The sequence below is a fragment of the Plodia interpunctella genome, chromosome 5, assembly GCF_027563975.2.
Source record: "Plodia interpunctella isolate USDA-ARS_2022_Savannah chromosome 5, ilPloInte3.2, whole genome shotgun sequence".
NCBI classification, from domain to species: domain Eukaryota; kingdom Metazoa; phylum Arthropoda; class Insecta; order Lepidoptera; family Pyralidae; genus Plodia; species Plodia interpunctella.
Genome location: NC_071298.1, coordinates 1340154 through 1352440, shown reverse-complemented (window position 1 = coordinate 1352440; position 12287 = coordinate 1340154). Strand labels below are relative to the sequence as shown.

The 12287-nt window shown below is 35.0% G+C and overlaps 1 protein-coding gene across 2 annotated transcripts; it reads right to left on the bottom strand.

Moving 5' to 3' along the window:
• Positions 1 to 3289: 3289 nt before the first annotated feature.
• On the bottom strand, positions 3290 to 7969 carry LOC128670258 (uncharacterized protein). 2 transcript variants are annotated; one of them, XM_064435996.1, is made up of 5 exons: positions 7856 to 7969; positions 7503 to 7755; positions 6423 to 6572; positions 5449 to 5573; positions 3290 to 3349 (listed from the first exon to the last, which is right to left on the bottom strand). In XM_064435996.1, the coding sequence occupies exons 2-5, from the start codon at positions 7597 to 7599 to the stop codon at positions 3305 to 3307; spliced, it is 417 nt and encodes a 138-aa protein (XP_064292066.1). In that variant the 5' UTR covers positions 7600 to 7755; positions 7856 to 7969; the 3' UTR covers positions 3290 to 3304. The 2 variants fall into 2 exon arrangements, with proteins under 2 accessions (XP_064292066.1, XP_053601750.1); XM_053745775.1 differs by lacking the exon at positions 3290 to 3349 and adding an exon at positions 3666 to 3746.
• Positions 7970 to 12287: the final 4318 nt, after the last annotated feature.

The following is a 12287-nucleotide window of genomic DNA, read 5'->3' as shown; positions in this document are numbered from 1 at the left end:
CTTGTGTGTGAAACGGACAAGGTAATGACAAACCACTCCATTAATAATGCCAAGAAAGTTGTTGTATGTGTTTAATTCCACGTAATAACCACGACCCTCAGCCATGAGTAATACGACTATGAATAAGTAACTTTAAACAACTTTTAAAAGTCACAAAAAGGTCATAAATTAAAAAATAAAAACTAAATTAAACTTACGTAATAAATATTACTTGATGAGTATTGGTAAAAATTCCTGTCAACCAAATCAAGTTTTTTTTCAAACCGCTTTTTCGTTCATTCCTTGGTGTGAACCAAGGAATGAACGAAAAAGCGGTATCGATATCTAGTGGATCAATATTCATCACTTTTATATTAATTCCCGTGCCGATGCATATTGAGGGCTTGAGCAATTAGTCTTATATCTGTCCGTGGCATCGTAGTTGTCAATCTGCTTAATCGATTACGATCTAGTTTTTATTTTATTTGAAAGACAATTTAATCGTGAGTTATTTTTGCACAATGTGCGTTCAGGCGTTTGGAAAAAATCAACTCTTTTTAGCAAATGAGATGATGATAGCAACTTCATTGGTTTTACAATTTAGTTTTTATTATTAATATATAATAGTTTTTATGGTAATAAATTAGATTATGTTCAATTTTAATGAACATTCACGATCCTAAAGTGTTGGTCTCTCTCTGAATAAAGGTTTTTTCATTAATTCACGTAGGAGCCTAAAAAGAATACTACAGTCCATTTTTCACGTAACTTCTTCCTCTAAACTATGAAGTAAACTTCCTTCAGCGGTGTTCCCTAATAGTTTCGACATTGAGGCTTTCAAGAAAAGAAACTATGGCTTTATCAAAAAGTCGGCAAAGCACCGGTGTCCCGTATTGGGTTGCCGGTACCCATGGGCTATGGCAAACCGCATTTTTGTTTACCGACTACCTATACTAAAAAAATGTGTAAATTTCAGACATAAAATTTAATTGCAAATTGTTAAAATCATATAAGTGGAGGAAACGAGGAGATATACTGTACAAACCCTACATAAAGTTGAATTAGGGTAGGCTAGGATGGTTGATAATTTATCACCATCACAATTTTTGATATTTAATATATATAGCCGGTCAGGTGGCGGAAACGGGATTTCCCGTCGCCCGGCTTAACGGCCCCCGGGTAGAAAGGCGCGCCCATGCCAAGCGCGTCTTTACCCAAGCGGGTAGAACTGAAGGAACCGCCGCGCCGGGGCTGTGGAGCGAGAGTAGCACATGGTCCCGGCACAAATGCGGTTGGCGTTGGCATCGTGTGGTTTTAGTGGTTTGAAGTCCCACACACCTGTCCGGCTTCCCGTAGCCGGATGGACGGGACGAGGGTCTTTCCACACGTTAAAAAAAAAAAAGGATAATTTAATTTAAAATTATAGCAATAAAAAAATACATTATACTATACATTATATGAGCCTTATATTTACGTTGTATTAACTCCATCGTCATTCTATGCGCTTGATATTATAAACCACCGCAAGCGCTTATTGGCTTCCTGTAAAACAATTCCGTCCCTTATCACGAAACAGCCACAGATAGGAAGTGAAAGGTAACACTATACATATTAAGAATATTCCTTTAAGCCGACTTAACCTAATGGACGGCAACATAACGTAGATAAAAATCCACTTATAAAGAATTCAAGTCGCGAATGTCACAAAAAACATGTTTATTCCCTGCTTTATCTAGTTTTGTCTCCGCGTTTGTCTCAAAATATAAAAGAAGGCGAATATGATTTATCTTTTTTTTAAAATTGACATCAGTAGTATCAGTATAACAATTTTATTAATACTCTTAGATGAGAGGATGGACGTAAAGGCGTTTAGAAGGCGTACATACAACCATATAAATTAAATTATTGGGAATACATGTATTCCCAATTTGGACTTTTGTTTGAACTAAAGAAAAATTTTTTTTCATTCTTGAAGCAAAGCAATTCGAAAAACATGCAAACCCTAATTTTGTTCAGTTACATAACGAGAAATGCAAGCTAAGGAAATATTTGGTGTAGAAAAAAAAAAGTTTTAGATAGTGTTTTAAACTGGAGCCGTTGTGAATCGATATCTTTTATACGGTTCTCCTTAAACTGTGATAAAGGAAGAGCTATTCTCTTGTCAATGGAGTTCGCCTCTCTGTCCTCGGCTTTACTTTTGAGGTCTTGATACGACACGCCTGCCTTTTCTTTCTTCCTCGGTCTCCCTGACCCTTTTCTTCCTTTCACCTTTCCTTCAAGAATAGTTTTAAATAAAGCATCGTTTCATATCAATTGGCCAATCATTCTTCCTAATATAATATTATAATCTTCCTAACATTTCAATTTGCGTCAGCAGTGTTCTTTTTGGAGATGGACAATACCAGGCTACGAAAACAGTATTATAAGAGCTACGTTCTAGATGATTAGAGAGTGCTATCATTTAAAATTAAATCGAAACGTTTACAAGTTCCCAACTTGGACCACACACGTAAATCGTGATCAAGAACTCGCGATAAATCCGCCCTCGTGTGATAGTGTTGGATCTGCGTTACTGAGGCTAAAATTCTTATTTATGGCCTGTAGCAACAATGGTAGGAGTTCCATGGGTGCCCGAGCTTTATGGAAATTGATGGTTCACGAACTGACCCGTTTCTTAGTTCTTCACTTTCTTCTTCTTTGTTTGGATATTATATATTTGTTTATTATAAAGTGACTAACTATACTGAGAAGAAGACAACATTTATACGACAAATTATACACATACTGAGAAATTGTCTTAAATTATCACGAAAAATATCCACATCACGATATCAAGCAAACATTGTGGTGTGTGGTTCCGCCCTAGAATAGAACCACTCCATATCCTCCCGTAGACGTCATACAAGGCGACTATAGGACTATAGGAACTGACAGGCAACGATAGCATTCTTTAGGATGGTTGACATCAGACGACTATCTGATTAAATGAAGCCGGAAGAAAATCACAGCTGAATCTTTAAAAAATAGATTATTATTTACGTTGACCCTTGGCATTGAGACGTCACAGCCGCGAATCCAACCAGGAACATGCGGAAATGAGAGAGAGTGAATCTTACATATACAGTCAACAGCACATCAACCTACCAAAATTAATTGCAAACTCGCCGCTATTACTTAATTTGATGTACTGTCGACTGTACACCGTTTCATTACAGACATTTAATACGCGATTAGTAAGTGAGAAGGGATCCACGTAAAAGTAGTTTAATTTGAACAAGTTGTATGTAAACCTACAAATGTCGGAAATCAGAGTTTTTCCTTATCTTTATGTCGACCTCGGTGGCGCAGGAGTAAAGTGCTTGCCTCTGATCTGAAAGGTGGAAAATGATCTTTTTCTGATTGGCCCGGGTCTTGGATATTTATTTACATATTTATATGTTATAGAATATAGTATCGTTGAGTTAGTATCCCATAACACAAGTCCCGAACTTACTTTGGGGCTAGCTCAATCTGTGTGATTTGTCCTTACATATTATATTTATTTATTATTGTTTTCTTACTGTATCTTTGCTCAATTTGTGGTCACCGTAGTATGAAGTAGACATGTCGAGTTTGGAAGTTCTTGAGACGGTTCGTTTTGAGTAAACACTGGCAGTATTGATATACCTCGATGCAGGCTAACTTCGTATTGTTCGAGTTGTCTACTTTCCTTGAAAACTGTATTCAGTAAACTTTATCTTGCATGTTATCGTCTTAGGGCCAACTTTCTGGAAAAAACGTCTCATTCTCAAGTCTTTTTTATAAACCCCCGACGCAAAAAGAGTGATGTTATAAATTTGACCGCTAAGTGTGTAATGTAATGTAAATGGGTGAACCGATTTGGATGCGTTTTTTTTTTTTTATTTGATAGCAAATTTTTATGCAGTGGTTCTTAGATATGTTTACCTATTTAGAATGAAATGAATATTGAAAGTTGTTTATTTTTTTTTTTAATTGTCTAACAAATAAACTTGTTCTCAGTGCAGTGTTCAACATAAAATTTTATGTGTATGATTTTGAAGACAATAAAAAATATAACGTGTTTTTTATTAACATACCATGAGTATCGCAAACCACTTGGCAAGAGCAACAATCGAAATCCTACTTCTTACTAATATTATAAATGCGAAAGTTCGTGAGTAGCATGTATGTTGTGTTTGTTTGCATTAGCAAATTTCTATATTTCCTGACCTAATAGGCCAAACGTACACACATTAACAAAGCGCTTTTTCGTCTCAGCGATATAGTTGACCAATTACAACAGAGAACGGAGTCGCTGAACTGTATACTAGTGGATAATGGTGTTCTTGTGTACGTCGTAGGAAACTATTAGTTGCGTGGGTATTTCGTAATAATTGACGATTTAGGTTTCTGGTGTAGGAAGAATCCTTATTGATAAAAGCTATGTCGCTGTATAAAAGATTTAGGATCAATATTGGAAATCACTTGCGTGCATTTTTCAAAACTACAAGAATGTTTTAATAAAAAATTTTTAATCTTTAATTCTCTAAATACAAAGTCGCCAACAAGTAAACGACACCAACTTTGCTATTAAACAATGACAATGGATCCATTGTTATACAAAACAATAGGTCAGGGTCATATTGCCATGAGGAAGCCATAATAATTATGTACAAAGATCAGAAATTGTCGAAAATTTGAGCCCATACAATTTGTTTTGATATCGAGTCTGTTTTTATTAATGATTGCTATTATAAGAAGAGAATCGCGAGGATTTTTGGATTTTGGCCTTCTGACACAATATGTTGTAGCCTAAGATACCTAGCAGTATTTTTGGTCACTCATTCCGGCTTCGACCATTGCAAAAATGGCTTAGCTTATCGCCGTTTAAGTACTTAAGCCATCGAGCTCAATAGAATATCACATAACTTCCCTCTCATCAGAGTACATTCCTGACTTCTTTATCAGTCATAGAGCATTGAAGTGCAAGGTTTAAATACCTACCTTTCCTTCTATTTGCAACATAATAGTGTCGAAAGTTTTTCGAGTAATAAATAAGTGATGGTGTAACGATTTTTTTTTTCAATACTACTTAATAAGTAAACAGGCATGCATATCACTTGATGGCGAGCGACTTGACGCAGCCTAAGGACGCTTGCAATACCAGATGACCTACCGTCAACTTCTACGGAACGATTCAAATGCTAAACTCGTTCAATTTATATAGAAGCCTACAATTAATCGTATTCATACATAAAAGTTAAGTCGATGGTACGAGTTTGCAATGCAATTCAGTTTAGTTCGGAAAGTGGATCGCTTTAACAGATGATGGTAAGCCTCCAGCTATGATACGCGCGTTGCTCGCTCAATTTGATCGAAACATGAACTGAAAATATTTAAATTGGGACCGGGTCGAATGGAAAAATATGAAAGTGGCCTTTACACAGCATCTACAACTATTTACTCAACCATAATACAGCATTTCTTGTTGAAACAGTCTCTGGCGGCAGCAAAGATGAGTTTCTCACTGCAAATCGACTGCATGGGCACACACACACCGCCGGCTTTTCTACATCGTGTTTCCTTTTTGGACACTGGAATTTTAAAATTTATTACATTTAACAACATCTGTAATTGAAATATATTTTTGAAAATCCGGTCAAGTGCCAGTTCAGCTCTCGTCCTAAGGTGGCGTAGGTGGCTACTTGGCCATAAAAGTCTGGACCACTGGCCAAGTTGGACATTCTCGAAAAATGGTAGCGGTCAGATCGGCGACTCTCGGTTTACTGATCGAGGAGCGTTTAAGAAGGTTCTTAAGCCAACAGTGATCGAGTCAATCAAACTTCTATACTAATACATTCATACATATACTAATATTAAATACCAATTTCCGAATTTTTCTTTTCTATTTCTATCTAGTTATGGTAAAACAATGGCACACATACCAAATGATACGTCATATTTCTGTCTAAACGGAAACTCAAAAACTTATAATCATTACAATTAAAATCATACTTTGTATGAATAATCCCTATTAATCCAGAAATTCCGGTAGTATATGGGAAAATAGGGTAAAACCCCCAACGCAAAAAGAGGGGTGTTATAAGTTTAACGTGTCTGTCTGTGGCCTCGTAGTTCCCAAACGCGTGGACCGATTTTCGTTTTGTTTTTTTTTTTGTGTATATAATTTTATCCCGAGTGTTTTTAGCTATGTTACATGAAAATCGTTTCAGCCGTTCAAAATTTGTAACGAAATGAATATTTAAAGTAGGGTTTTTTTTAATTTGTCTAACAAATAATTATAATAAGCAAACATACTAAAACTCTCGACACTACATTCCGACTCCATGAATTCGAGAAAGTACGCTCGCGCACTCTATTTACATCTATATTAACCGGACAATCTAAAATTAGGGCTTAATTGCCTTTACATAGAAACATACTTCCATGACAGCACTCGACACCTTTCACCGTTTGGTTAGGACAGAGTCCTGTCTGTTTTGTTAGCGGTCCTGTACAATCCTCTGCTATCACGCACATACCACCCTGGGACGAGCATTCCGGCTCTTGGTATATGGAATCGATGATCGCCACTAAAACAAAAAAATATTACATTTTTAAAAGATGAAAAATTAATTTTCAACGTCTTTTCATACAGATATCATTTTGGCCACCTTTTGGCGACGTGAGAAATTTATATGATTCTCGAAGTAATTAATATATGATTCTAGTCAAATTATTAGTTCGATTATATATTTCAGGGAAAAGAATGTCAATAAGAGCGTTCACAGATGAAATAGAAGACGAGATAAAGAAGTAGGGAGGAAAAATATGTGGCAGGTAACATAATTTAAAACACTCCATCGACAAGAACTTCGTTACTTCAATGCGACATAACTTTTCGAATAAAAATTCACCTATTTTAGAGTTAGTTAAAAACAACCGGGTGATTGCATAATAATTTTGTATGTAAATAAATGTATGAGGTCAGTAACCATTAGATAAGAATAACGAACGAAATTACGTAAACTATCTTTTTGTCTCAAAATAGAGACAATGTAAGTATATGTCAAATCCTCGAATCTCTTTACTAATTTTCTGTCTGTCGGTCTGTCACGTTTTTACAGGTAAATTGCCGAAGTGATCTTGATCTTTTCCGATCCGAGATCCGAGTTCTAACATAGGGTAACATATAGATATATTTTATTCGATTTCTACTTTCATTCTGAAAACGTGGGTGATAGTTTATTGCCGCGGACGAAGCTGCGCGAAATAGTTAGTCCCAACTAATATTATAAATGCGAAAATAAGTTTGTTTGTTACCTCTTCACGCATTGTCTACTGGACCGATTGTTACTAAATTTGGTACACGGGTAGAAAATAACCTATAATAACACATAGGGTACTTTTTATCCCGAAATTCCCACGGGTGCGAAGCCCCTGGGCGCAGCTACTACTCAATAAATTGAGACCTATCTCGACAAAAAACATAAAAAGAATAAGATAAAAAAAAATAAACTCACGTTCATCAAACTTTGTAACACCGCAGTCCTCGTCTTTGAATTTTTTTTTACACAAAGCAATACCACAAACAAATAGAATGACCATGAGAGATCGCATGATACGTCCTTCCTCGACAACCTGTTGGCATCAACTGACACAGTTTAAACAAAACATTTGTGTTTCGTTCTAAAAACAAATAATTATACGACTTGAGATATAATGCATGGAACTGGCATTTTTGTTTTGTAGTCCACTGGCTTTCTTGATACGAGTCTGTACAAAAAATACATTAATAAAAAAAAAAAGAATGTTGACACTTATTTGTAATCACTTTGTCACAAGAATAAATTTGTTTTTCATTGTATAATTTTACCGTTGAAATATAAATGTTTGCTACATAATGAACCAGCAACACTAAACGAACGAATGAATAAAATATTGTTGGAATTGTAATATTTTTTTTGATATAGACTTACACTATCGGTACTATAATATTTTATTGTAACATTACAATTTTCACGATAAGAATCACTTGAACATAAAGTTCTCAAAGCAACTGTGTAAATAAACATATATATCACAAAATAGATAAACCAAGCCTTTTTATTAAACACTAGCCTGTGCCCGCAACTCCGCCCGCGTGAATATCCTTCGCGATTAGTTATTTTTTTCCTAATGTCAATCTCCGTACTTCATACTATATGTACTCGTAGGCTAGATTTCAAGAATATTCTTTGATTACGTTAAGCGTGAAGAGTTAAACAACAAATCTATTATTTGGGATTAACTTCTACCCGCAGCTGCACCCGTGTGAACAGTAAATTTTCTGAGAATGTAAAACGTATATTTATTGAATCGGTTCATCCGTCAGTCATTTAGCTATAATAGCAATACATACAGAAAGATATACAAACTTCCTTTTTTTCACCTTAATATGTCTACTCTATTCTTGTAATATCTCTAGAGATTCTGAAACTAGTATTGTAAGGGTCAATATGTTGCTATATACATTTATTTTACGTTTTTTTTTTTCAAGTTTCTTGTTATCTCCATTAAAACGACTTATGTGTCCTGTATGTATTCATTCAACGGTATCTCGAATAAAATAAAATTAGCGTCTAAATTATTGTTTTTTTGAACCGCTTATCCAAACATTAAACGTGCAAATTTTCTTCATTGATGTGGAATTACATCCGTCTACTAAGCCCACTCTACTTGGAGTAGGTAATATAGCAATATATATATATATAAATATATTAATTTTAATAATATAATTAGCGATTGAAAATAGAATAACATATTTTTAATTTATTTACAACCCATCAGAAATACTTGCAGTTGAATCAAAATCCTCGAGTTTTCAGTTGGTTTTGTGTTATAAAACATTTAAATATATAAACACTTTATGCTTAATTTCTCTCAATTTAAACCTATAAATATATAGCAGCAGGTAAATTAAAAAAAAGCGGGACACAGCTGTCCCGCGCGCGACAATAAATTCTGGAGACGAAAATCGGGACGTTTGGCAACACCGACCAGAAAGTACATTTACACGTAGAACGTCACACAAATTAGTATGGATAGATATGTTATAATCATAACTCGTAGGTATTATAATCCCTTATCTATGTGAGTAATGGCCCGCAGCCTGTATCACCTGCACTGTGATTGATGACAGGGGTCGTTGTCATAGTTGTGTTCGAGCGAGATAGCTAATGTTTTTATTAAGGTCCCGTTTCAGTGATGAACAAGGCGGATTGGATTTCAATTCAAAGCATTTCGTCTAATATTTGTATCAGCGATCGGGATTCGCTCGCCATTTTTGATTTTTCAATTTAAATATGGAATTTCTTTTCTTTTTTTTTTTTGAGATTTCAACAGCCGTTGTGGACGACCTATATTTAACATTTCAACGAAATACTTACATTTTTTTTTCGAAAACGCAAAAGTGTACACTATATGCATAAGGATAAGTGGTCATCGTGCCAAACGGTAACATCGAAGGTCCCGGGTTCGAGCCCCGATTAAGCCAAAATGTAAAATGATATTTTTCACATTCACTTAAGTACAGGACTGAATGTTATTAAAATATAGTAGGTAATATTGAGTTAGTGAATTCCGTAACACAAGTGTTTAACTAATTTTGGGGCTAACTCAATCTGTGTGATATATATACATGAAACAAAGTCTGAAATTTTGATAAAACTTGATATACAAGGGTAAAATTTCAATGTGGATTAATAATTGCGATACTGTTTATCCCAAAAATCTTACAGGATATAGAAATCGCTGATCTTGTGATAGCATGAGTAGCGCTAATATTTTTGGACACGCGACAGAGAGACAGCGGCGGACTAAATATACAAGCTTAGTCTCAACCCACTTCATTCGCCACCTGCTACGCTCTGATTAAAGAACATTAAGGATATTACTACCTCTATTTGTAATCACTTATTACAGAATAGTCGATTGTTTTCACTATCACTACATAGTTGTATCAAATAAAGTCGCTTCCCGCTATCTGTCTCAATGTATGCTTATTATAAAACTACGTAACGTATTTTGATGCGGGTTGTTTTAATTGATAGTGAGATTCCTGAGAAAGGTGTACAATTTATACTAGCACAATGTCCTGGCAGAAAATTCTGCTGGTTTTAAATATAAACTTCCAGTACTAAGTATAAAATAATTTGGAAATGTGTGTAATTACTTACCAACTTTGCAAATTTTTGGAAATCGGGAAAATAAATAAAAATTTTGTTAGATGTGACAGATAATAAACTTTATTTTCCACCATTTTGTACAAGCTTGAATAAAGCCTTACTGGGACAAGTTCCTTTTTTCTTTGTATGAGTTTTCTTCTGATTATTATTTTCTTTTTGTTGATGATGTGGTTTTCTTTGTGCACTAAAAAGTTTACAAACAAACAGATGAACAAAGTTTGTTTTTTGCCTCTTTACGCCTTATGTACTTAACCAATCTTCTTGAAATTATGCATACCACATGTATGCAAATGAATTACGTAGTAAGACGTAGGGTACCTTTCATTCCGAAAAAAATAATGAGCCCGTGGTATTTTCACGCGGGCGAAGCCGCGGGCAAAAGCTACTCAAATAATAAGTAGCTTTTCATGAATTGCAACAAAACTATTCAACGAAAATATTAATTATTTACTGCGTTATTAAAACCATAAATAGTTAACTTCCCCATTGGGTTAGTTGGAACAGTCCCCAAGTTACAATATAGTGTAACACTTTGCAAAACTTGGCATTCTCTCGTATAAGTTGCTATTATTCCTATGTTGAAACTTAAACGTTCGGTGTCGGCTGTCTTTTGGGTAACCTTTGTTATTGCTATATCTTATTTGCTTGTCAATAACGATCGAAGTAAAGCCGACCTTTGGTTCTAACGTTGAACGACTGAGGAAGTAACCGGAAAAGCTGGTTTCCATTTCACTTCTCACCATCGAGTCGATTCGAAGTGAGATGCAGCGAATCAATCACATTGCGGTGTGATTGTCGCCGATGCGTCAAAATGATCACATTTTTTTACGTCTTGAGAAAAGGCTTCGCTGAAGTTTGTTGCCCGCTACTTCTTCCTTACATACGTTTCGGAAGTTCACGGTTAATTAATTTTAAACAAATTTTGACGTCAATAAGTGATGTATATCATCCTCCATAAGTTGAATAAATAATGTTTATTTTAATTTTGTGAGCCGCATGCTGTCACCTGCTTTTGGTTATAATTAAACAAAAGTCCGTGTTTTCTAAAATAATAACTACCATTCTCCTGCTATATCAGAAATAGCTACTGAACCATCGATACGAAAAATGTATATTCCATCGACTAATTGGCGGAACCAATCGAAAATGCAAATTTATCTGTTCACTTGTAAATTCCGCACTTCGATAGATGAAATTCATTTTGAAATATTTCGTTTAAAATTTTAATTACATTTAAAAATAGACTTCGCTTTTTTCATTTTAAAAGTGGGTTGCACCTGTCAACTTTTAACTTTAACCAGCGAGGATAGCAATCGCAAATACGCCATCTTTGTGTTAAAGTCAACGTCCAAATTTGAATGACGTAAATCATCCTAATATGTACGTGAAGTTTAATATTAAAACTTCACTTACGATACGTTTAGCTAGTAAACTTTCCATTACCCACTAGTGGGTAATCATGATTTCCATCCTCTCTACTAAAAACATTGTTTTTCTTTGTCTTTCCTTCATATATCTAAACCTCTTCACAAAACATGGCGTCCTCTAAAACAGCTTCCTTGTCTCATAAATTTGTTACGACACCACCTTGTCATATTTTTTCACTCCACTCAAAACGAATTGCCGGCAAACGCCTTAAAAATACCCCGGTCTCGGCATATGTCGTAAGATGATCCCGACATAGAAACTCACTTCAACTAACGAGACACAAGGAATACCGAAAAGGAGAAAATTATTGATAGTACAAAGAAATTCATAATAATAATACTGGCTACTATCGCCGAACTTAGATAATGACAAAGCGAATGAGTGAATATTACGTACTTTGTTGAGAGAACTTCACACGCGATTGGAACTATTTTTAGGCGAAAACTACACGCTTAAGGTACAATACACACATTATTGGTTCGCTCAAAATCGATCGTATCAAAAATTTACATCTATTGGTAAAGTTCAGCCATAAAGAATACTACAGATTAACAAGGAAAATATTTTTTTTTTGCCTTATCCTTTTTTCTTCTTGCTTCCGCGATAGTCCGTCACACGTTTCAAGCCACTCAATTTGTACCCTTACTTACAAAC